Below are 26,559 nucleotides of genomic sequence, written 5' to 3' on the forward strand. Positions count from 1 at the left end.
AGAGAGTGCGGAGCTGCGTAATACAATCTAGGGGCAGTGATTCGCCAAACCTCCCTTATTGCAGTCGCACACATTCATTCTGATTTTATTTTGTAGTAACGAGTAACGAAGATGCTTAGTGGAAATATAATGGAGTAAAAGTATACATTTTATCTAGAAAATGTAGTGGAGTGAAAGTTGACATAAATTTAAATAGAGAAGTAAAGTACGTGAAATGTCTACTTAAGTACAGTAACGAAGTATCTTTACTCCGTTACATTACAACCCTGGTCTTGTACAATGTGTTTTTGTTTGTGCTCACATGTTTGCCCCGCCAGATCCTTAATCCATTCCCGTCTCTGCACACCTGTTCCTTGTGTCTGAATGATTGACTTGTAGTGTCTCCTGGTTACTGTCTTCTGTTTTGTTTTTTTGGTTGCGTAGTCTTCCCTGGTGTTTTCCATATTTTTGTCTTGTTCGTTGTTTTACTTAATAAACCCCATTTTTCATGTTATCCCTGCATTTGTGTCTGATTCCGCTTTATGGAGACACCTGATTCCTCACACTTTACCATGCCATGCTGCAAAAAGTGTAGCATATAGAAAAAAGACCTAAAACAGAACCCTTGGAACAATGAACATTTCCCTTTTATTCATAGAGAAGTCATTTACATATACTATTTCATAACAATCAGTCAAAAATGACATGAGCCATGAGATCCAGCTCCAACATTTTCTAGCCTATAAAGGAGAATAATGTCACCACTGGTGTCAAGCAGCATCAACAAGAAGAAAAAACCCTGAACAGAGGCTAGTAGGTCATATCATAGCTTTAACTAGCACTGTCTCTATGATATAAGGCATAAATCCTGACTAATACAGTTCATGAATGTTACACTTATGTAGGAATGAGCATAACAGCTGTGCCACAACCTTTTAGAATATTTTGAGATAAAATATTGGCATCTACAGTCATGTGAAAAAATTAGAACACCCCATTAAATATTCAGTTTTTAATTAAGAAATGTAAGCATGTCAATTTTTGATTTGTTTTAATTTGTACCCATAGATAACAGTGAAGTAATGCATGTAAACAAAAAAAAAATCACTTTGTTTCCACTTATTAAACAAAAGAAACCAACAAAAATGAATATTTAATCTGAGCAAAATATTAGGACATCCTATGAACTAATAGCTAGTGTTTTCCCCTTTGGCTGAAAAACCCAAAGATTTTTTTTGACAGATGGTTCCTTAAGCACCTTCTGATACAATGTAGAATTCATACTGTAGTGGATTCTATGATGACAAGCTTGCCAGACCCTACTGCATCAACGCATTCCCAAACCAACTCTTCCACCTGAAAAGCTATGGTTGTTTGCTGTCAAACATGCCTTTTGTTATGGTGTCCAAATAAGTCAATTTTGGACTCATTCTTCCAAAGCATTATTCCAGAAGTCTTGGCCTTTGTCTCTGTGTTCTTTGGCAAACTTCAGTCTTGACCTCATATTTCTGTTAGACACCAAAGGATACCTCCTTGCACACCTGCTTGCTGTAGGTCCAATGATGATATTTTAGGGTTTTTGAAGATAAAATCTTTAAGCAACTTGTGGCCTGCTCTTGGTTTGAATTTGTTTGTACGGCCTGACCTGGACTTGTTGGCAGTGCTCTACACCAGTGATTCCCAACCCCCGGTCAGCGGACCGGTGCTGGTCCGTGGACCCGTTAGTACTGGGCCTTGAAATATTCCCAGAATTTTTTATTTTTTTTATAATAATAATTGTCTTTTTAAATGCTATGACCTGTCATGTTATTTAATCCAAAACATAAACAATAAATAAATTAAAATGTGTTTCTATGAGCGCCTTGCGATTGCTTAGCAACGTGTCGTATCTGAATGGACTGCAAAAAAAAGTAAGGCGATCATGTTAGTTTATGTGCGGTACGTGCATCAAGATGAGGTGCAGGAAGATTTGCTCTGTTGTCTTTCACTTCCAAGCACAACCACTGGCTCCAAAATATCCAAGCATATCGAATACGTTGCAGGCAGACTGGAATGGAAGTTTTGTGTCTGTGTCTGCACTGACGGGGCTGCTGCGATGGTTGTCGGGGTTCACTGCCAGGGTGAAAGAAGTTGTGCCAGAATGTGAGTCAACTTACTGCATGATTCACAGAGAGATGCTGGCAAGCAAGAAGATGTCTCCAGAGCTCCACACGGTCCTTAATAATGCTATACGTGTCACCAACCACATTAAAGCTCATGCACTGAATACGCGTTTGTTTGAATTATTGTGTGAGGACATGGATGCTGATCACAAGCGCCTGCTTCTACATACAGAAGTTCGGTGGCTGTCCAAAAGGAAGGCCCTAACACGAGTGTTTGAGCTAAGAGAGGAATTACAGAATTTCCTCTCCAACAAGCAGTCACCCCCTAGCAGCGCACTTCAGTTACAAGAGATGGCTAGAAAAACTGGCCTACTTGAGTGACATTTTCATGACCTTGAATGATTTGAACCTGACAATGCAGGGGAGGATGGCTAACACATTCAGGTTGGCGGATAAAATAGCTGGGTTTAAAGCCAAGCTGGAAACCTGGGCACAGCGCGTCAACCAGGGTGTTTTTGATATGTTCAGCAACTTATCCACTTTTTCCGAGGACGCTGAAGGACTTGGCCAGTTGATACATTGCCACCTGACATCACTGTCTGATGAGTTTGAGCATTATTTCCCATCTGAAAAAGACCCAAGGAATGGCAAAGTATGGATGCGCAACCCATTCCAAGGTAAATATATGCACATTACATAAAACGCCCCTTCCCAAAGTTTATTTTCTATTTAATTTTCAATTTGGCAAAATAGTAATTTCAGTATATGCAGACAAACAACAATAGGCTACTTTTTATATTTAATTACTTTAAATATATTATTTTGACTGTTGTGGACGCGCTCTTCCAGGAACAACGTGCTGAAAATAACTACCAATGAATTCACAATTTAATAAAATAGTGTTCTCATCATTATTATTAGCTGTGCATTGCTGTTTGAGCTGCGCGCGTTGAATAGACTCCGGTAAACTGGAGCACTTTGCTAGCGCTTTATTTAACTCAAAGAAACGTATCCTGACCTATATGATATTAATCATATATATACAAAATTAACATAACATTTACAAATTGTATCTGCACAAAATTACGAGAATGCACAAGTGAATTTGAACTAAATTATGTGCCATTCAGAATGACTCATGTTGTGGACTCGCTCTTCCTGGAGCAACGCAACATGGCAACTAAACCGAAATAATTCACAATGTTTTATTACAATATTATTCTCTTTATAATGTTATGTAATATGACAGTCCCAATAGTCATTATTAGTTGTGCAGTGCCGTTTGAGCTGCGTGCGCTGAAGCTGAGGATCACCATAGGCTACCCTTTACTACATTAATTTTTAACCAAATGAATCTCATGACCTATATGTCATGAGATAAAATAAACACAATATTACAAAATATTACAAAATAAACACAATATTACAACTCACATTTGCACAAAACAAAAGGCAGCAAATGAACATGCAAACTTATAGTCATGATGGTGTAAAATGGTCCCAAACATAACTCCGGTGTGCTCTCTTTACATGTTTTGCGGTTGAGCAGCACGCCCGCGCATGAACCTGCTTATTGTCGATTAATCGTTAACATCCCTATTTTGCACTAAAACACCAAAGCAAATTCATTGTATGTAAAAACTTTCATGCTGATAGAAGTAAATTTTGATTCTAATTCTGAAGATGATGATGGTCAGAACCAGCTCTCATCAAGACCAGCTGCTAGAGCTCAAAAATGACAGAGGCCTGAAAACTCTTTATTTCAACACCACTGACATCCTTCTGGATCAAAGCATCAAAAGAATACACTGAGATCAGCACCCTTGCACTGAAAACCCTGCTCCCGTTCCCGACTTCATACCTGTGCGAGGCAGGTTTTTCTGTCATGACTGCCACTAAGACCAAACTTAGAAACAGACTGGGTGTGAGGAATACCCTGCGTGTCTCATTGTCAACCATCAAGCCCCGGTATGATGTTTTTGTGGCTGCCAAGCAATCCCAGGGGTCTCACTGATATGGATATCAGACTGTAAGCTGGTTTTTGTTCATATTTGTGAAACAGACCTTTTCAAATTTCGTTTTATTGCATCCTGGAATTTGGATGCATATATGTGTTTTATGGGTGCAAATAGACTATAGTAATATCAATAAGCAGTTCATGTTCTGTTTTCATTTGTCTGGTCTGGTATTTTTTGTTAAAGGTTAAAGCTTAATCTCTAATTTTATACTTTTATTTATTGGCCAAAATTAGCCAAAATTATTGGCTGAAATCACTGTGTTTGCGCTATTGTATTCTAAAACTGTCTGAATATTGAAACTCTCTTATTTTCATACAATTAGCCTTTGTTGTCACCTATTGGTGAGTGAAAACACTAAGTTGCTGTTGAAGTGATTGTCTTTAGTGGTTTTGGAGAGTTTTGACAGGTGAAATGGACTGGTATTTTCATACATTTTGCCATTACTGCCACCTGCTAGTGAGTGAGTGCTGTGTAAGTTGCTTTTGAAGTAGACCTAATTGTATGGGAGAAAAGGGAATCATTTTGTGAACCGGTCTGAAAGTTCAAAAAGATTGGTATATTCCAAGTTTGTTGCCACCATGTTCATTATATGCAATTAAATGTTAGGCTGTTACTGTTTTACACAGTGATATGTTCCAAACGATGCATCTTAAAATTGAGGCATTAAAATTCCTCAATTCCTCCCTATCACAAAAAAAGGTTGGGAACCCCTGCTCTACACCTTTCCAGACAGTAGAATGGCTGATTACAAATTCCTTTCAAATCTTTTTATATCCCTTACCAGTGTCACAAGCAACGAACCACCATCCGAGCGTCACCATAGAGACCCGTCCCCGGAGTATTAGCACCAATCAGAAAAGTCAGAATCAGGAAACAGAGTCTCAACGGGGAAATCAGAACACAGGTAAACGCTCAGAATGACAGTACAAAGACAAGTCGAGACCTCGCACTGATATGAAGTTCAAGTGTGGTTGATTTGCCTGAGGATTCGGAATGGCCCCACTGAGCTTACGGCAGGGTAGGCGGAGGCGGATGTCATGGGTCGAAAGCCAAACCCACTGTCCGGGTTGGTATTCGGGATGTTCCCTGCGGTGTCTGTCAGCCTGGGTTTTCTGTGTCCTAATGGCTCTCCGTAGCTGTCGGTGTGCCGTGGCCCAATCATCAACGGCCGGCAGATCGGTGGGTGTGTCGGACCGCGGGAATAAGGGGGGCTGGTAGCCTAGGACACACTGAAAGGGTGTCAGGCCGGTGGCAGGTTTGATCAAAGAGATCTGGGCATATTCAGCCCATATAAGGTACCTGCTCCACTCGTTTTGATTGTGTTGACAGTAAGTTTGGAGAAAGCGGATGATTTCTTGATTGAGGCGTTCAGTCTGGCCGTTGGACTGTGGGTGGTACCCCGAGGTGAGGCTGTGCCCAGATCCTCATCCTGTTGGGTCATGATGCTCTGAGAGTCCAGGCTGGCTTATAATTGGAGATATATGCTTCTCACAAGCCAAGTGTGTTGAGTTGCAAGACACATGTGCTGGACAATGGTAGAACCTCATACTTTCCCCCATGTCAAAGTCACATCAACTTGAAGGATAGCTTATGTCTCACAGCTGAAGCACAAGGTATCCCTCATGTCTACAAGGGTGCATGTGCAAGCAGAGAAAATCTCCTTGGCTGTTCGGTGTTCAAGCACACAAGGGATGATGACAAACTTGTGTATGTTGAGGATCATATCTTCCTGGAGATCATGGACAACGAGTTTTTTAGAGATAGTGACAATAGCTGGGTGAGTCCTCTCCCCTTCAGATGCCCTAGACCTCTTCTTCCCAATAACAAAGAGCATGCTCTTATGCGTCTCTACTCTCTTTGTCGGACTTTGCTGAAAAGACCAGAGATGAATCAGCAGTTCACAGACTTCATGCAAAGGTTGTTTGAAAACAATCATGCAGAGTATGCTGCTCCCCTAAGCATTTACCAGGAACGCTGGTATTTACCATACTTTGTGGTTTATCACCTAAAAAAGCCCAACCAAATTAGAGTGGTGTTTGATTCCAGTGCTCAATATCAGGGTCTCTCACTGAATAGCGTCCTTTTGCCTGGACCAGATTTAAACAACAGTTTGTTAGGTGTGCTGATCCAGTTCAGAAAAGAGCCTGTTGCCGTGACTGCTGATATACAGCAAATGTTCCACTGTTTCACAGTGAGAGAAGATCACAGAGATTATTTGAGGTTCCTGTGGTTATGTGATTGAATGTAGGATGAAAGTCCGTGTTCGGAAATAGCCCCTCCCCAGCAGTGGCGATTTTAGGACTTCATCGGCTGCCAAAGATGGAGAGTTTATGCATGGGGCCGACACCTACAACTTTGTGAAGAGAGATTTTTACAGTATGTGGATGACGGTCTGAGGTTATTTCCGACTGCTGCTGAAGCTGTTGACTTACTTTGCAGGACACAAGCATCCCTGGCAGAATCGAATTTAAGGCTCCACAAGATAATGTCAAACAGCCCATTAGTGTTGTCAGCCTTTCTACCCAAAGACTGCGCTAAAGGTGTCATTCATTCATTCATTCATTTTCTACCGCTTATCCGAACATCTCGGGTCACGGGGAGCCTGTGCCTATCTCAGGCGTCATCGGGCATCGAGGCAGGATACACCCTGGATGGAGTGCCAACCCATCACAGGGCACACACACTCTCATTCACTCACACACTCACACACTACGGACAATTTTCCAGAGATGCCAATCAACCTACCATGCATGTCTTTGGACTGGGGGAGGAAACCGGAGTACCCGGAGTAAACCCCCGAGGCACGGGGAGAACATGCAAACTCCACACACACAAGGCGGTGGCGGGAATCGAACCCCGGCCCTGGGGGTGTGAGGCGAACGTGCTAACCACTAAGCCCTAAAGGTGTCAAAGATCTTGATTTTGGAGAAAAACTTTTTAGTCTATATTTCTTATGTTCTGTAAAAGCACTACACAATAGTGAAGGTAAGTTCGGTTCTTTTCCACAAACCGGTTCTTTCAGACAGTTCGATTTAATGAACCAGTTCAAAAATCCAGTTCACCAGTTCTTTTACGTCCTGACGTAATGACATCATTCACAATGACGTATTTACGCAAATTTCATCATCCTGCGGCCGGCAGATATTAAGACAATCAATTTAACACATTCAAAAAGTTCTTTGTAATCATAACTTTAGTTGAATACGTTTCTTACATTTAAGTTTTGCAATTAAAACACCCAGTACAGGCATTGATGTGCAAACGTGGATGTTTTACGTGTCTTAAAGATAAACTAAACTTAAACCAATCTTCATCAACGGCATATAAAAATACAGACTAACCTGCACAACAGTCAATAGTAAAATTAACTGACATTTATTGAGTGAACTTTTTTTGAGTATGATTTGAGATCTTTTATTGAGTATGATTTTATAAAAATGTTTAATAGCCTATGACTAGTTACTATGCATATCCCAATATGTATAATTTGCTCTGAAGGTTCACGCATGCGCAGTATCAACAGCTAATCGCTTCTCAGTATGTCAGACACGTCTGAAACAAGCAGTTCTCAGTTCTGTACTGATGATTCGCTGTATCGGTTCAGTAATTCACGCATGCACAGTATCAACAGCTCGAGCTCACAGTTCTCTCAGCACAACATGTCTCAGTTCTGTGTACAGGAGTTACATATACTCCGGGATATTAGTTTATTTAGAGTTGGAGGGGCTGTCAGGCATGATTTGGTGAACCGGTACCTCCAGTTCACTAAAAAGAATCGGTTCAAAAGAACGATTCCTTCGCGAACTGGCCATCACTACTACACAAATAAAATTTAATTGAACTGAAATCAATTTACATTTGCCAACAAAGTAAAATCCTACAGAAGTAGCTGACATGGAGGGATGAATGTATCACTTAAACAGAGATTGGACATAGACAATTTTCATGACAGTGTACTGATCATAGTACAATCTGTTGTTGCTGCTATGAGATTTGATGGTTGTGTGTGCCTCCATGGGAACCCCTGCATAATTGGGAACTGTTGTGGTTATGGTGCTAATATGAAAGGTGAGAGGTTCTGAGCTTTGGGTAATGACTACATTGATGATGGTCATCAGTAGCTTGGGGCTTAAGTGAATGCAGGATTAATTGAAATTATTTTGTGAGGTTGACATCTATGACATTCTAGAAATGTTAGAACAAAATCGTCATATCCAATCTGCACCAAAATCACAAACTACTGGCATGAAAAATAATACACAGGACTCACCGTGGTGGAGCAAGAATTGGCATACGCTTGCTCAGCTGTGAATTCCGGGTTCTGTACAGAAGCTAAAAGCATACTCAGCCATGCTCTGGGTTCCTTGTTTGAGGCTGATGAGCTGCTCATTGGTTTCTTTTCCCTCTAATGTATTGTCAAAAACCAGGTGGAATTGCAGCAGGAAATAGTCATAGGAATCAGTCTGCTCTTGGATTTATACAGTGGTTGACCACTCCAGAGCCTATTCTGTCAGCTGGCTGTTGAACTGTGGCCCTGATGCTATCAGAAAATCCCTCTTGACCTGCAAAGCAAACACTGCAACATGACTGCCCTAAAGCTGGCTGGATTAGCAGCAACATTTTCTGGTAGAACGATGCAACGTGATGCAGGTGGGAGAACAGCATAAACTGGAGCAGGATTAGCAGTTTCAGTGGCTTGGGAGCTCAACATGCTGATTTGCTGCTGTTTTTTTTTTTCATATGAAATGACTCTGTGCAACTTGCACCTGGCTACTGCTGTACCTGTTGGCTTTTAACTTAGTTATTGGCTTTTGTTCATAAATATATAGATAATGTTTGTTAGCATGCTTACTTTTCATACTGATGCATTGTATTTCTGATTTAAAAATTGGTCTTCTGGTAAATATTATCGACTACAGATCATTGTAGTGGATTATATACAACTGCGCTCAAAAGTTTGCATACCCTGAAAGAAATTGGTAAACAATTTTTTTCTCATTTAAGGATAGTGTCATTAATTATCACATGTTGTTTGACTCCTTTTGAAAACCTAATGATATCTGAAATAATCTAAACATCCCTGATCAAAAGTTTACATATCCTTGAATGTTTGGCTACATTATAAACACATAGGCTGGCACACAGAGATTTAAATGATCTGTGACTCATTATGTTGGCTTTGTAGAAGCCAACATTCTTTTATAAGTTCAAATGTAGTTCAAATTCCTTTATAAGCTTATTATTATTATTATTATTATTATTATTATTATTATTATTATTATTATTATTATTATTATTATTATTATTATTATTAATAATAATAATAATAATAATAATAATGGTGCTTGCAAAGCATCATTATTGTTATTCTGCATTCTTCTTCTTCTTCTTCTTCTTCTTCTTCTTCTTCTTCTTATTATTATTATTATTATTATTATTATTATTATTATTATTATTATTATTATTATTATTATTAATGTGCTTGCTAAAGCAGTGGTCCCCATCCTCCGGGCCACGGACCGGTACCAAATCTTACCGGGCCGCCCAAGGAACATAAAATTATTTCCGTTTTATTTACTGTGGTGTATTTCTCTCGGGTTTGTGTGACTTTCCATGGACGAGAGGTTAACTGAGAGACGTCACCTAAAGCCGCACCAATACCGCGCATGCGCAAAATATTGTGATATCGGGCCTGGTTTAGGTGACGTCTGGAGCTGAGCGGCTGCAATCGGCAGTGGCGTTGTAGCTTTGGTGGAGAGGTGTATATATATATATATATATATATATATATATATATATATATATATATATATATATATATATATATATATATATATATATATATATATTGTGGGATCGCCCACTATTTTCATGATTTTGATTCGTTAGGCCCTGGACTACAAATCTGACGCCTCAGTGTAGTTTTATAAGCCTCCTAGGACAAGTGAGAGCCGAAACAAAGGACAGAAGTGAACGTAATATTTGTGAGGCGAGCGTTTTGGATTAAAGCGTTTTGGATTAAAAGGCTTACATATTCCAGTTCCTTAGACTCTTGGGGATTTTTTACAAGCATTTGTTTTGGAAAATATTACCCCAGTGAAGAAAGGGAAACGTTTAAAAGTAAGTGAACAACTGGACTAGCGCTGCCTAGTTCAGGTGACTATCAACTTGGATTAAATTAGTATGATGTCTATAAATCATATTATGCTTTGTGTGTGGGCTTAATAAAATCCTGAGAGTCTAAGCTTTCAAACAGTATAACATTTAACCGTGTATTCAGAGGATTTAATGCTTAAAACTAGTGGTGGTGTGCCGTGGACGGCACGGCGGTCACATATGTTGTTGTTTCTGCCATTTGTATAACTTTTTGTTGTTTTCAACTATCAGTGTAGTTTTTATCATTTTTTATTTCACTTTAAACTAATGTCCTTTTAAGAGCAGCAACGGCTCTTTTAAGAGCCACCCATTAATTCAAATTAAGCTCATTTTTTCTTTGTCTCCTCACATTACATAATTATTTTTTAAACATATGACACATGTATATCACAAAGAATGATAAGAATGACTTTAATATAATAAAGCTTGGGTACTGTTAGAATCACCATTCTTCACAATAGTGAATTAATACATAAAACCGCAAAGACTTTTTCGTGTTCCTGAATGGCCTAGGGGATAGCAATTTTCGTTTAGCATGCAAGAGTTTCTGGGTTCGAAACCACCCTTGTGCAGTATTTTTTCTAACACTTTATAATAAAGGTTCATTAGTTGACATTATTTACCACATTACTTAACATGAACTAATAATGAACTGCACTTCTACAGCATTTATTCATTTTGTTCATGTTAATTTCAACATTTACTAATACATTATTAACACCGTGTTAACATTACTTAATGTACTGTGAAGTAACATGAACAAAGAATAAACTTTATTTTAACAAAGATTACTAAATACAATAATTTATTGCTTATGGTTAGTAAATGTTAGTTAATACATTACATTTGAACTAATGATCCTTATTGTAACGTGATTACATTTTTTCCCGGTAAAATCTCTGATTGATGCTTTAGTTCAAGATCTTCATGGCGCTTGTTTCAGGAAAAGATAAATGGATTTTCAGGTGTGCTCTTTTGTTGCAGGTGAGAAACTAGTCTGCAAATATAACCATAGTAACTCTGTAGCCATACCCCAGCAACCATGTAGTGCACCTTACGAACCATATTGCAATATAAAGAAGCCATATCTCAGTTACACAACATAGAACACTCAGCACGATGAGGGGAACTGACGTCACGTGTAGCCCCGCCCCCAAAATAAGCAAAATCAAAATTTAGCACAATAAAACATTTGCACGGCTTCTGTTCTGTGTTCTATGCAGTATAATAATAAGTAGAATCCCATAATGACTGCAGTATTGACATGAAATGTCCAAGCCCTTAGTAGGCACCTTATCTCCATTAAAGCTCAGTTATATCCTCCATATGGATTCAGCCGCCTCCACATGACAGGATTCTTCACCATTAGTGAACCCAGCAGATATAGCTTAGATCCAAGCTTTTTTAGCTTCTTCAAGCATTGCACAATTCATATGCACCCAGAGTGGAGCCTCTCCACATGGCTTTACTGGAAATTTTCAATAGATCCGCCTACTGCTGTAAAGGCTTCCTTTGCCAGTAGTTCCTTTTGTGTTTTTCAACCACCAGCCAGATGCCTTACACCAAGTGTACTTTCCTATTGAGTCTTCTTACAAGGAGAGCTTTGGATTAGGCTGCAGCAGTCTGGGACAAGTTTTTGAGAAAGGCATGGAAGACAGCTTTTCTAACATCTAGGGGGCACTATGAATATTTGGTTATGCTGTATGGCCTGACTAACGCAACATTAGTATTCCAAGTTTTGTCAGTGAAATTCTCAAGGATTTCCTAAACTGGCATGTTATAGTTTACATTGATGACATACTAATTTACTCTGATTAATCTCATGTCAACCATGTACACCGAGCGCATTATTAAAGGTTAAAGGTTTGATGGCATTTGTATGACCGAGAGTATGACTATGTGTAAAAAATGTTTGATGGCGTATAAAAAATGTTTGATGGTGTATGAAAGAGTATGGAAGACTATATATTGTGTGAGAGAGTAAAACGGTGGGTGATGTAGCTTATAATAGTGTGTAAGATGATGATAGTTTGTTAGAGAGTATTTATTGTGTGGAAGAGGTTTGATAGTGAATATATTATGTGTAAAAGACAATGATATGTGATGGAAATTTGATTATGTGTGTGAAAGAGTATAATAATGTGTGTGTCTGGATGGGGCCCATTGTGCAAGTGCTGGTGTTTAAGTGCATGTGGTTTTACACACACCTCTGTAAGTATGTTATAACTAAGTACTCAAGCTTTTCTCTTTCAGAATGTGCATGTGAGACAATCTCTCAGCCTAAATGTGCCATGGTAAGACAGTTTAGACTATTTATTATTTAGATTTAAGTAATTCTTTATCTTTACTGGCTGTTTTTCAGATTTCTTCACATTTCAAATAAATTTCAAATACACATTTCAAATAATTTCAGTTTAAAATGAGTACTGTATAATAGTCAACATACTGAAATGAGGTTTGGTAAAGAATTATTTGAGTTACTGTAGGTAACCTGTAAGCTAAAACCAGTTTGGCTATTCACTTCTGTCCTCTCTTATCAGCAAAGTATGTCCGCTTGCAAAACTGACTCACTGCAAGTGTTTCGTTTTTTGCAGTGCATTTTTGCAAACTATAGAAACTGTTGAATATGAAAATAGAAGGATTACATTTACAAAATCCTCACACAAGTCTCTATGATCACATATGTTTACGTGAACGTTAACTGAAGCTCTTGGCCGGTATCTGCATGCTTTCTTACATTACACTGCAGCTCCACAATTGGCTGATTGGAAAATTGCTTAAATGAATATACACTAGTTGTATGTTAAAATTATTGAATTCCATTAATTTCCTCATATATAATATATATGAAATTAATATATAACATGAACATATAGTAATATATAACATAAACACCATACCATGCCAGCAAAATGCCTCTGATGGCATAAGAGCCTCTGTTTTGACCTTTAATTTCTCATATATCTGTATATGCAGTGCACATGTGTTTACTCCAGCTTTGCTCCCATACCTGCATTTGTATATTAGCTTTTATGATAAACTCCTTACAATTATTTCTCAGTTGCTTTTCAGTGAATTTTGTACATTATTTATGCAATATGTAGTATTTGTTTTTGTTTACCGTGTATAAAATAATCATACTAGTATAAACAGTTTATTTGCTATTTATATATCTCTATATCTCTTTCTAATTTGCATTAACTCCATAGAGAATATTCTTATTATATATATTCTTATATAACTAATTCACATTCATTTAACTAACACATATATAGTTTACAAAAATCCACCCTGAATATTCTGAATATTACGTCCAAAGCTAAATGAAATCAATTAGTAAGTGATCTCTACTGAATTAATCTGGAGATTGAGAATTAGAAGTTATCTAACATAATGACATTATGCCAAACTACACTGTCCAAGTCATTTAGGTCACTTTTGTCTGTGTTTTAAAGGGTGAGAATTTGCAATTACACAGAGCATTTATGGCAGACTCTGAGAATCCCTGTGGATGCAAACATTATCATTGTGGTGAGAACAAAGAGATAAAGCTAAACTTTTTATTTTTATTATTTAAAATTAATTATTCTTTCATGTATATTTGTATGTGTCAAAACTGCAGCATTTGTGTGTACAGTGAGAAGTGCAGTGTGTGTGGATGGAAATAGGGGAATAATGAGACCAGGACAATCTTTGATTGAGCACAGTGCTTTGGGAGTCTGTTATATCACCAGATGCACAGACACATTTGACTCTGCCACTGGATTCTACCTCATAAAAGCAACCAGTATTAACTGCACTGCACAGTGTCAGCCAGTGAGTACTCAAACACATATGCACAATCAGGCGCATAAGCACAGAGAAATGCACAGAAAACAATACATGTATAAACGAATATAAGCACTTATAAACATGCATATTTATAAATATTATGTGCTTTGTATCTCAGAACCAGGTTTATGTACCATCTAAAGACCGGAGTGCATGTTGTGGAGTGTGTAAGAATGTGTCCTGTATGTACCACAATGACAATGGATCCATAGCTTTGTATAAGGTGAGAAAATGTAAATATATAATGAACATTAAACATTCACAAATTTGTATGGACATTTGTATTTCACAAAATTGTATGGACTAAGCCACACATTCTAATACAAATCAAAGGTAGTACAGACATTTGTCTGTACTACAAATCTGTATAGAAATCTGTACTTCTAAGTACAGGTTTATATGAAGTGTTTAATTTTTTTTCAAAATAATAAAGATTTAATTCTAAAGAGGACTTCACACTGCACACGACAAACGACCGCCGATAAACGGAAGTCATTCATTTCCTATGGAGAGTCCCAAAGTCACTGCGTGAGGTGCTGACAATCTGCGGATCCGTAATTTTCGGATCCGTTTTGAGCGGTGGATCCGCTAAAAAATTTAAACTTGTGCGGCTACACCGCATATGCCGACCGGATGTGATGTATTCCAATGTTGTCCAATCAGGTTCGTGTGCGCGAGGTGATAAGAACTATTGAAAAGTATCAATATTAACTTTAGTAATTTTGTAACTTTAAACAATATTTTTGTTTTAAATACATTGTTATTGATAAAAAGTAATAAATTATTAATTATTTTGTCCATCCATCCATCCATCCATCCATCCATCCATCCATCCATCCATCTTCTATCGTTTATCCGGGGGCCGGGTCGCGGGGGCAGCAGTCTAAGCAGGGATGGCCAGACCTCACTCCCCAGGGAGGCATCCAGGAGGCATCCAGAACAGATGCCCGAGCCACCTCAGCTGACTCCTCTCGATGTGGAGGAGCAACGGTTCTACTCCGAGCTCCTCCCGAGTGACCGAGCTCCTCACCCTGTCTCAAAGGGAGCGCCCAGCCACCCTGCGGAGGAATCTCATTTTGGCCGCCTGTATCCGGGATCTTGTCTTTTCGGTCATGACCCAAAGCTCATGAACATAGGTGATGGTAGGAACGTAGATCGACTGGTAAATAGAGAGCTTCACCTTGTGGTTAAGCTCTTTCTTCACCACAACAGACCGGTATATCGACCCCATAACTGCAGAAGATACACCGATCCGCCTGTCGATCTCCCGCTCCATCCGACCCCAAGATATTTAAACTCCTCCACTTGAGGCAGGAGATCTACACCAACCTGAAGGGGGCAAGCCACCCTTTTCCGGCTGAGAACCATGGCCTTGGACTTGGATGTGCTGATCTCATCCCCGCCGCTTCACACTGCAAACCGTCCCCGTGCACGCTGAAGGTCCTAATTTGAGGAAGCCAACAGGACAACATCATCTGCAAAAAGCAAAGATGAAATCCTGTAGTCCCCAAACCGGACTCCCTCCGGCCCCAGACTGTGCCTAGAAATCCTGTCCATATAAATAATGAACAGGACCGGTGACAAAGGGCAGCCCTGCCGGAGTCCAACATGCACCGGGAACAAGTCTGACTTATTGCCGGCAATGCGAACCAAACTTTTGCTCCGGTCATATAGGGACCGGACAGCCCTTAGCAGAGGGCCCCGGACCCCATACTCCCAGAGCACCCACCACAGGTCACCACGAAGGACACAGTCAAATGCCTTCTCCAGATCCACAAAGCACATGTGAACTGGTTGGGCAAACTCCCATGAACCTTCCAGCAACCTGGCAAGGGTATAGAGATGGTCCAGTGTTCCATGACCGGGACGAAACTCACATTGTTCCTCCTGAATCCGAGGTTCGACTATCGACTAGACTTTTACTGGGAGGCTGAGGAGTGTAATCCCCCTGTAGTTGGAACACACTCTCCGGTCCCCCTTCTTTAACAGATGGACCACCACCCACGGTGCCTTCCCACTGAGGAGCTTCTCAACTACCTCAGTGACCTCAGCTTGGGGGATCGACGAGTCCACAACTGAGCCCCCGGCCTCTGCTTCCTCAATGGAAGACATGTCAGTGGGGTTGAGGAGAACCTCGAAGTACTCCTTCCACTGTCCGAGGCTGTCCCCAGTCGAAGTCAGCAGATTCCCACTCCCACTGTAAACAATGTGGGCAGGGCACTGCTTCCCCCTCCTGAGGCGCCGGACAGTTTGCCAGAATTTCTTCTAGGCCAACAAATAGTCCTTCTCCATGGCCTCACCGAACTTCTCCCAGACCCGAGTTTTTGCCTCCGCAACCACCCGGGCCGAAGCTCGCTTTGCCCTCCGGTACCTATCAGCTGCCTCCGGAGTCCCCCGAGCCAACCAGGCTCGATAGGACTCCTACTTCAGCTTGACTTACTTCCGGGGTCCACCACTGGGTTCGAGGATTGCTGCCACGACATGCACCAGAGACCTTACGGCCACAGCTCCACAGATCTCTCTGACCGGAGACTCTGTCAAACTTTGTATCCATGTTTCCTCAAAAAATTATGTGCGGTCTTGCTGGATTTATTGTTGCATTGATTGTTTGAACTCCTTCAATAATTAATTCCTTCATTGGAGAGAGAATACAGGCTCTTGCTGTTGCTCTCCTTTACTGGAGACGCAAAAGAGAACATTGCAAATTAGTGTGGATAAAACACTACCTGACTCAGAGAAAAAGTCTCAGTGAGTATCACCGTTTAGTGCAAGAGTTGCGTCTTAAAGGAGAAGATTTTTGTGGTTATTTTTGGGTGTCACGATCATATTGTAATGGGTTTTCCGAGACCACGAGAATGCTTCTCTCCCATGTTGACGTCTACACGATCATATCGCACATTCCGTGTGACTGTCACTAGGGGGCGAAATCTGACAGTCGTGTCCATTTTTTTGTGTGCAGTGTGAAGGCCACTTAAGGCTGCATAAAAAGTTGCCTATGAATGAAGTATATTACCATTTCTTCTTCTTCTTCTTCTTCTTCTTCTTCTTCTTCTTCTTCTTCTTCTTCTTCTAATTACATTGCAGAAAATTTAATGTTTTGCTTTATTTTATTTTATTTTATTTCGAGTTGTATGTTAAAACTGTGGCACTCAAGTTTTGTAACATGATTTGTTTGCACATTCAGAGAATATTGGATTATGCCATAAACTGTTAACACATGGTACAGATCTGGCAGCATTGTTGCTAGCTGATCCTTGCACAGTGTACCTGTATGTAATGTATAGTGGAGTGCAATCTTGTTACACTGTACAATCAGCATTTTCTGACCTGGGAACTTATTTGTAAGCTCAAAAAACGCAAAGAGATTCCTGAAACTCACAGAACAATATACAAAACAGTTGAAACAGTTAATATATAGTATTATGATATATTAATATATAGTTAATGCATACTGTACTGCACAATTACTAAATGTGTTTAAATGGATTTAAGTGTGAATAAATAAAACAAATGGAATATTTCTTACATGAGCATATTTGAAAGAGGTTTTATAATGTTTTAAAATTACAGAGCATTGTTTTGTAAGTCATTGTACTGAATCTTTTATGAAGCATAAAAAATTAAGAGTTAAGAAATATAAGATAATTTATATACTTTGATAGCATTATATGTGATATGCTGTGAAAGGTTCTCATATATGTTGCTGTTCCAGCCTGGGAAGAGCTGGGTGTCTGAGTGCATGCGCTATGAATGTACAGACACACAGTCTGGACCAGTTCTGGTGTCTAACTCCTATAGCTGTCCCCCGTTCAATGAAACAGAGTGCATAAAGGTAAACAAACATGTGTATACCTTTTAATGTTTGTATTCTATTTCTCTTAGCATTTCTCATAGCATTTGTAATATTAATTTTTGTTCTTTAATTAAAATGTGCTCTATCCTGTTTTATAAATGCAACTGAAATTTTATAATGCTCTCCCATATATGTTCTGAATTTACTTGTCCTAGATCGGAGGCACAGTAATGACATACATGGAGGGATGCTGCAAAACATGTGAGTTTTATCATTATATTATTACATCAATTTAAATTAGTTAAAGGACAAATCCAGTCATTCCACTCTCCAGGACTGAAAGATACTTTTAATGGAAAAGTCAGAAGATCACTATGCTTGTAACAAAGATTGATCATTTCCCAACAAGAAATTTTAACTGCACAGCCACCATTTGTCTGAGTATTGATTTATATTTTTGTTTACTTTGGTTCCAAAATCAATGTTGTACTATATTTGGTGTTCTGTGTTTTTTAATTGTTCTACAATCTCGAGAACTTTTGTTTTATATTCATTGAAATATAAAGAATTGAAAATCCTTAACATATGGGGCTTAATTTTTGTGGCAGCACAATCATATTTTTGTGTCAATTATTTTAGTTGGCACTATGTTTCTATTGTTACAAAAAATAAATAAATAAATAAATAAACAACTATTTTGGACATCTTGTTCACACTTAAAATACAGTTTTGTGGATGTCTGCCACAAAAAATTGCTAACTGTAACCAATTAAAAAACATCTAACTAAAAATTTCATGGGATACCTAAGCAGTACATCCAAGTTAGCTCCTAATATGACAACACTAAAAACAATGCTCTGCTCCTGTTCATTGTTGTTTTGCATACGATATGATCATGAAAATAGAGTCCATGATGTTAGATATTTATGCATGCAGGTTTTATATATTACTGTTTAATAAATGGATAATTCCTGTTTAATATGATAATAACAGATTGTACCAATCTCTTCAGGCACTGGACACTCAATCTTCCCCTTCCTTGTTAACACACTGAAACCCACCACTAGTACTAACTGTGACCGAGGTACCCAAAATGTATATTAATTATGAAGGCTCACCATCACCATTGTTGATTTCCAACAATGTACTTCCCTATTAACCTACAGGAAGCTAAAAATGTTTTTAAAAAAAGAGCCAATTACTAAATTAAAGGGCATCCCATTTTGTTTGGAATTAGTCTAAACATATTACCTTCTTTATAATAATCTTTCCCCATTTTGCTCTGTTGGGCAGTGCATTGTTGATTGCCAACAATGTACTGTTGGTAGTGGCCAGTTGATAAATTTTGTTTATCTATTTGCATGATTTCTAAAGCCTGGGCAAGTAATGTTTTGTGTTGTATTTATGTAGTCTGTGGTTCTAGAGTGTAGTAATATTTTGGGTAATATGGCAAAGACATGAGTCTAGACCATTTAAATTCATAATAGACTGTTTTCATGAGTAGATTTCCACGGTTCCATGATTTTTAAAAAAAGCAGCACTCTGCCACATTACCCAAACCATTACAGTACTTTCGAGCTCTACAATGTAGTTCCTGTTCTACTTCTAGTTTTCACTGTTTTTATTTGTACTTGTTTGGGGTGGTGGGACATTTGTTTTCTGTTTTACATTATATTGTAGGTACAATACCATAGCATTTTCATGAAAATAGTTTAGTGTTAGAGTGTTAGATATTGTCCAGCCAAGTGGGGAAAGAATAATGCTCATATAAATGGTCAGACTGTGTATGCTTCTCTAAATTTGGTACCTCACTAAGGAATGTGGGTGGATGCAGTACCCTCTACACTATACAGTATTTGAGTGTGTGTATATATAATGAACACATTGTGGCTTTACTGTGGTATCATTTCAATATGCTTATGCAATGTCCCAGCACAAGATCTGTATTGATCTTGTATTACTGATGAGAAAGTTTGACTACTTCATAAATTATTCTCCAGCACATCCAAACGATTCTCAATGGGGTTAAGATCTGAACTCTATGGTGGCCAATCCATGTGTGAAAGTGATGTGTTATAAACCACTCTTTCACAATTTGTGCCAAATAAATCCTGGCCTTGTCATCTTGACATATGCCTGTGCCATCAGGGAAGAAAGTAAGCAGGCAGGAATGTGTGAAAGTGATGTGTTAGAAACCACTCTTTCACAATTTGTGCCAAATAAATCCTGGCCTTGTCATCTTGACATATGCCTGTGCCATCAGGGAAGAAAGTAAGCGGGCAGGCTTGTAAGGTGGACATCTACCTCTCTTATACTGATGTACCCAGTATTTTACAACAGGGTAAATCGGGAATCAGATGAAATGCCCCTTTTCCATTGCTCCAGAATCATATATTTATGCTTTTAAGCAAATTTAACTTTTCAATTTTATGAAAAAAAAAACACTGGATACTATTATGCTGAATTTTGGTTTTCATTTTCGGAAAATTAACTACATTACATAGTGAAGTCTATTGTGTTTGAATCACTAACTTGTTATTTAGGGCAAGATCAATTGCATATCAAAAATGCAACATTCTTAACTTTTTCCCACAAAATGGCTGAGAAAACAAAGAAACAAAAATCTGTTTGGCTTTTTTTGTTGCAACAATATTGGCTAGTTTCACATCTTTCTGTGAACCATTTGAATTTTGTGTTATCTTGCAACCATACCCTCAAGCTTTTACAAGTTGTTCATTAAAATTCAAAATCAAAGTATAACCAGATGTTTTTGCTACATTTTTTGGAATTTACACATATTGCTGAGCTAAATTGAAAGGGCAGCTTTAAGGACACTCTGTTTACCACTGAGTATCGTGTAGGTCTCAGTTAAATACAGTAATAATGTTCTTTATAGTACACAAACCCTGTCAGCTGAACAAGCAGAGAAGCATAGTGTGTCTTTAAAAGACTATAGCAAAATCTGTGGATATTTGAAATGCTTGAACACAGAATGAACAAGAATAAACAAGAATGAACACAGAATGAACAAGAATAGCTACACAATAGCAAAAACCACCATTCTACAGTGAGAAGGATTGTTTACAAATGAAGAGCCTCCAAGAAAGTTGTTAGTCTTCCCTGGATCATCACACCTACTGTAATTCAATACAAGGTCAGACCAAAAAGAGAAATAAAAAAAACATGAGCTATGCTATGTCTTTGTAAGCACCTTAATTAAAAAAATATTGAGCATGTATGGATTTCATAAAGAGTGGCTAGAAAAAATACTTTTTCCTCTAAAAATAATTTGGCATAAAGGTGTGGTTTGCAAAATGACATCTGAACAAACCACAAAATATATACAACATTATCCATTGGACTGATAAAACCAAGATAAAAATATTTAGTTATCAAGCACAATATCAGCATGCTTGGCAAAAACTAAACACCAAGTATCACTATAAACATCTCAGAAAAACTGTTACGCTTGGTCGTGAAGCCGTGGAAATTTGGGGTTGTTTTGCATTCAGAGGACCTAAGAAATAGCAGTTATTGAGCCAAAACCAAAATAGTCTTGAGACAAAAAAATTGGAACCATGAACAATATCACAAATTAGGTAGAGTATGAAAAATTAATTCCCCCAAGGTTGTGGACAACAGAGTAGTCAGTCAAGAATGTCATGGCTTGGGATTTAGCACATCTCTGGCCAGTATCCAAGTTCAAGTTTACCTTCATTTTTTGAAGGATTTGAGAATTTCCTGGAATTCCTTCAGTGAATTCTCTGTTTTCCACATTGGTGACTGAGTGGAGTTTAGGCCTTTCTCCTAACTGCTATGACAATACAGCCCCTACTCTGTTCTCTGAAGCATACACACATAGGATCAAGGTATTTGAGGCACTGATATGAAGGCTTCTGCAAGCTCCTGAATGCTTTATATGATTTACTTTATTTTACAGTTTAAGTTTGATCATCAATGCATAAGCAGTTGGCTTTAATGTGCATCTACTTTAATGTGTTTAGACAGTTTTGTTTTATAAATAATTTTCATCAAGCAATTTTCATCTGAACGTTTTTATTATTAATTTTGTATTAAAAGAATGACACTACATTTAAAATTGTGTTATTTACTGAAGCCAACAACCGGTAATCTAAAATGAATTTTATCACTGTGAGGAATTTACATAGGCTAAAGGATTTGTTACAATTACACGACTTGTCTTTACATTGTAACTTCATATGTCCAGCCTATGTGAAATAAGATTGACAAGTTGTGTGCACTGATTCAGACCCAAATGCAGGATAGCTAAAATAAATGCGGGTTTAATAACTTAAAAAACACGAGGCAGAGACTAGGACAAGACGACAATGACAGACAACAGGAGACAACAGCGGATTCCGTGCTGCTCAAGGCAATGAGGCTCAACTAATTACTAATAACAATCAGACACACGAGGAACAGGTGTGCAGAGGTGGGGAGGAAGAGATAAGGGCGGGGCAGACATGTGACACCAAACAGAAACAAAAGCACATGGCCAAAGTCCTGACACCCAGAGGGAGTATCAAGAGTAGAATTTTGTACTTTACATAGACATGGCTGCACAAGGACTGCATGGTGTCTCCATACAAGGCTTCACTCAAGCCAGCTACACACCTCCATCTAATGAGAGCATTTAGCTGACACCCTTGTCTAATTTACATTTTATACAATTGAGAGTTAAGGGCCTTGCTCAGAGGCCCAGCAATGGCAGCTTTGTGGACCTTGGATTTGAACTCATAACCTTCCAATCAGTAGTCTAACAACTTAAACACCGCATGCTTGAAATAACTCAGATTTATTATTTTGCTTTTTTCTACTACTTTGGCTTGTCAGTGATTTTAGTTGCACACAAACACACAGCTCTTTGCTGCTCAGCTGTCTCATTCCTGCAATACTAATCTTTCCCCACTTCTGCAGCTCAGTGCAACACAAAACAGACATTCCAGCAAACCCAAACATGTGTAGATCCTTACCACTCACTTTCACCACCTTGAACTTGAGCAGATAAAGTCCCAAATATGGGCAATTGTCCACATAGAAGGTAAGGGCTCATCCCAATAGATATTATTGCAGGGTGATGATGACCCACATGATAGCAATGCAATCCTTCTCTATTTTGCAACATTTACCCCATTGCATTGAGAGCTGTTGTACAGTATGGGGCAGCTTTTACTTGAATCAAAGCCTGCTGTAATTGCTTTGCACACAGAAACCGAATCTGCTTCTCCCTTTTAATAAGATCAATGACATATTCTATGTCAATCAGGGACATAGAATAATAGCCAGATAGTCCTAAGAACTGTATCACCTCCTTTTTAGGCAGGGAACAATTACTGCAGTCTTATCAGTTTGGTGATGCATCTGCCCATGTAGAAGCCCAGATACTGCAAGTCCATCCTATCTACACACCTATCCAATTGCACATTTATTTGGGTTTATTGTCCTGCCCATCTCATTAATCTCCAGACAACCCTCAGGTGCTGCATGTGCTGCTTCCTATCATTAATATAAATTAATGATAAGTAAGCAGTGTCATAAGTAGATTCTGTCCATGAGCTGCTGGAATGTTGCAGGGGCTAAATACAATCCAAAATTAATGGACAAATTGGTATAACTCAAACATCAATTTTCTTGAAAGATATTTGATTCAAGGGGATCTGGCAATATCTCTTTGTGTTGCTACCACTCTTTAAAGTTTTTTTTATCAATATCTTTTACTTTGTCAGTTGATAAAACACATATTGTCAGCCCCCTTTTCCACATCCATCAGTTATGTATTTTGATTGGAAAATTCTGCAAATTCTACCTGCTTTCATACATTCTAGGCAAAGAGGATGGAAAATCATGTCAGAAAGTCACTGTGCGGATGACAATAAGGAAAAATGACTGCCGTAGCAACAGACCGGTGAGTTGGCATCAGATTTTTCCTGTCTGTTTATCTGTCTCTTGCTATGACTTGCAAGACGAGTTTATGCAAAAGACCCACTAAGAAACTTAGCTGTAATCTATAACTTGCAGAAAGGCTAACAATGTTTCAGACTTGCATCATGTATTGTTTTCAAACTAATTTACAGGTGAACATAGTGTCCTGTGATGGCAAGTGCCCTTCAGCAAGCATTTACAACTACAACATCAACACTTATGCACGGTTTTGTAAATGCTGTAGGGAGATGGGTCTTCAGCGGCGCTCTGTTCAGCTCTACTGCAGCAGCAACTCCACATGGATAAACTATTCAATCCAAGAACCTACAGACTGCTCTTGTCAGTGGTCATAAAACACACACACACACATACATACATACATACATACATACATACATACATACATACATACATACATACATACATACATACATACATGCCTCAAATAAAACTGTCAGCTTTACAACTCTGAATGTTCATATTCTCCATAAAAACAAAGGGCATTCTAAAACTGGATACAGAGTTATACTGTTGTAACTTGAACAGAATGTGTTTCTGAACTTAACATATTTTATACAGTCACACTGGCAGACATTCAAATATATTTACCTAGCTGAATATGCCTTTGCTTGTGGCTTGTACAGTTCTCCATTTGGAATTGAATATGAGTGGGGAAAACAGCAAAATAATAATAATAATTAAATAAACTAGCTAAACACATTAGATGCATTTATCGAAAATAGTGATATTTAATGTGATTCTTAAGTGATTACTGAATATATTAATCTGCTGCTTTGTAATAACTACAATTATGCTGTGTTTTGTGAACATTAACTATTCCTAATATTATGCAGCAAACTTCAAAGCCCATGAGAACTAGAACCCAGAATTCAAGAAAAAATTAAATGTTCAAGCTGATAATGGAAGTATTACAATTAATAATGAGTATTTAATTGCAATTTTAAATACTGTATGAATCTTCTTACACAAGCATTTTATTTTCTGAAAATACTGTGTATAATAGTTAACATTATTTGCAGTGTATTTTCATTTTTAATAAAACAATTTTTTGTTAATTATTTGATTTGCTCAAATGAAAATAAACTAAAGGTGTTTTAAATCACTAAGCATCAGGCAAAAAAATTCAAAAAATAAAATTAAAAATTAAAACATTTTTTAGCTGTGCTCAGGTTTTCTAGGTTGATTATTGCAATTCAATCGGTTCACTCACATGGGGCACATTCAGTTTTGGTGACAAGTCTAAAGTATCAACCAATATTTTCTAATAATTTACATAAGCTAATGTTAAATCAGAAATAGAAAATAGCATTTGTGTTGACTTTGTATACTGTTTAATGTACATAAAACAGGTCATGGTGTTTAGGAGATGATATGAGGAAGAAATTTTGAGAGGAACCAGGCTCAGAAATAAACTCATCCTCATTTGGGTGATAATGAACAGAAAATAATGTAAATGTAAATTATGTCATATCTCAGCGATTCTTGAGATCAGGGACAAAACATGTCCACCAGATAAAATACAGTAAAAAAATTACTTAATATTACACATACACTTAACTAAAAGACTAAAAAGGATAATGAAAGCACAACTAAATATTATTTCATGTCGTATAAATATAAATGTTATAAATGTTTATAAATGTTTTTAATTCTAAATGATAATGATATGTGACCAGTGTCTGTAAAAACCCTTGTCCGGAAGCAAGTGTCATTACATTCCAATAGCTTAAAAACAATTAAAAGTAATTTTAAATTAAATGTTATATTTACTATGTGTAAGTAGTTCAGTAATTAATTTAATGAGCATCAAAAGTTAGAAATGAAAAACTGGTTTTAATGTAGTTTTAAGACAATGAACTATAATAAAACTAAAATAAAAAAATCTGGAATTATTGAGGGCAGCCAAAACTCTGAGGGCTCCTTTATCACTTCCATGTTCTTTCAAATGCCATGAGACCAATCTAGCTCTGGTATGTTTTTAATATTCTTTTAAATTTATACCTACTTGTTAATACTTTGCAGGTCACAACCATAGTGTGTCAACACCATAAACAATGTAATTTTAGATTTTTATGATATGTTCTGTTAAAAAGTAAAAGTAAAGGTAACAAGAAACAAATGTTAAACAAGATGGCTCTTGTGAGAAGCACATGTGTTATGAGAGGAAACATGGTATTTTGTCAACTCCGTCACATGTCAACACAATCAGGATTTCTGACGGTGTTGACTCTTTCTAAGACGGTGTTGACAAATGCCAGTATGGGCATTGTTCCTCATTTTAGTGTTGTTTACTTCAATTATATTACTTACCAAACATTTGATATTACTGTTGCTCAGTTTTATGTTGAATTCAACCAATTGCCATATAGCTTTATGTTTTGAATTTGTTTTGATTTTCATAGCCTCTTGAGTACTTGATATGTTCAAGGTGTTGCTTATGATTACCCATAATTTGAAGCTTATGCTTTTCCATCAGAAAAGTATTCTGACCACATAATGATATGCATTTCGGGCTAGAATGGCTAGGGAGACGCTATCAGTGGAGGAACAAAAGAGAAGGAATGGGGAGTAACAAAAAAGAAGGCAAGAAAATATTTACAGCCAGCCTGAGCTGAAAGAAGAGTTGCTGAGAAATGAGAGGGAAAGATGGGGAAATAGGGTGAAGGAGGGCAAAATAAAAAACATCACTGATTTGGAACAAAGAGACAAGAGAAAG

The 26,559-nt window shown here is 37.9% G+C and overlaps 1 protein-coding gene across 1 annotated transcript in view; it reads left to right on the forward strand.

Annotated features, from left to right (window-relative positions):
• otog (otogelin) overlaps positions 1-24,804 on the forward strand; it is a 94,672-nt gene extending 69,868 nt beyond the window's left edge. Inside the window, exons 49-57 of the mRNA XM_047822785.1 lie at positions 12,509-12,549; positions 13,711-13,786; positions 13,893-14,071; positions 14,205-14,309; positions 17,799-17,918; positions 18,095-18,140; positions 18,892-18,963; positions 23,726-23,805; positions 23,975-24,804. Of these exons, the coding sequence (XP_047678741.1) occupies positions 12,509-12,549; positions 13,711-13,786; positions 13,893-14,071; positions 14,205-14,309; positions 17,799-17,918; positions 18,095-18,140; positions 18,892-18,963; positions 23,726-23,805; positions 23,975-24,175 (920 nt within the window). The 3' untranslated portion in view covers positions 24,176-24,804. The remainder of the gene's footprint in view (positions 1-12,508; positions 12,550-13,710; positions 13,787-13,892; positions 14,072-14,204; positions 14,310-17,798; positions 17,919-18,094; positions 18,141-18,891; positions 18,964-23,725; positions 23,806-23,974) is intronic.
• The last annotated feature ends 1,755 nt before the right edge of the window (positions 24,805-26,559 follow it).

This window comes from Tachysurus fulvidraco, chromosome 1, assembly GCF_022655615.1.
Source record: "Tachysurus fulvidraco isolate hzauxx_2018 chromosome 1, HZAU_PFXX_2.0, whole genome shotgun sequence".
Classification (NCBI taxonomy): Eukaryota; Metazoa; Chordata; class Actinopteri; order Siluriformes; family Bagridae; genus Tachysurus; species Tachysurus fulvidraco.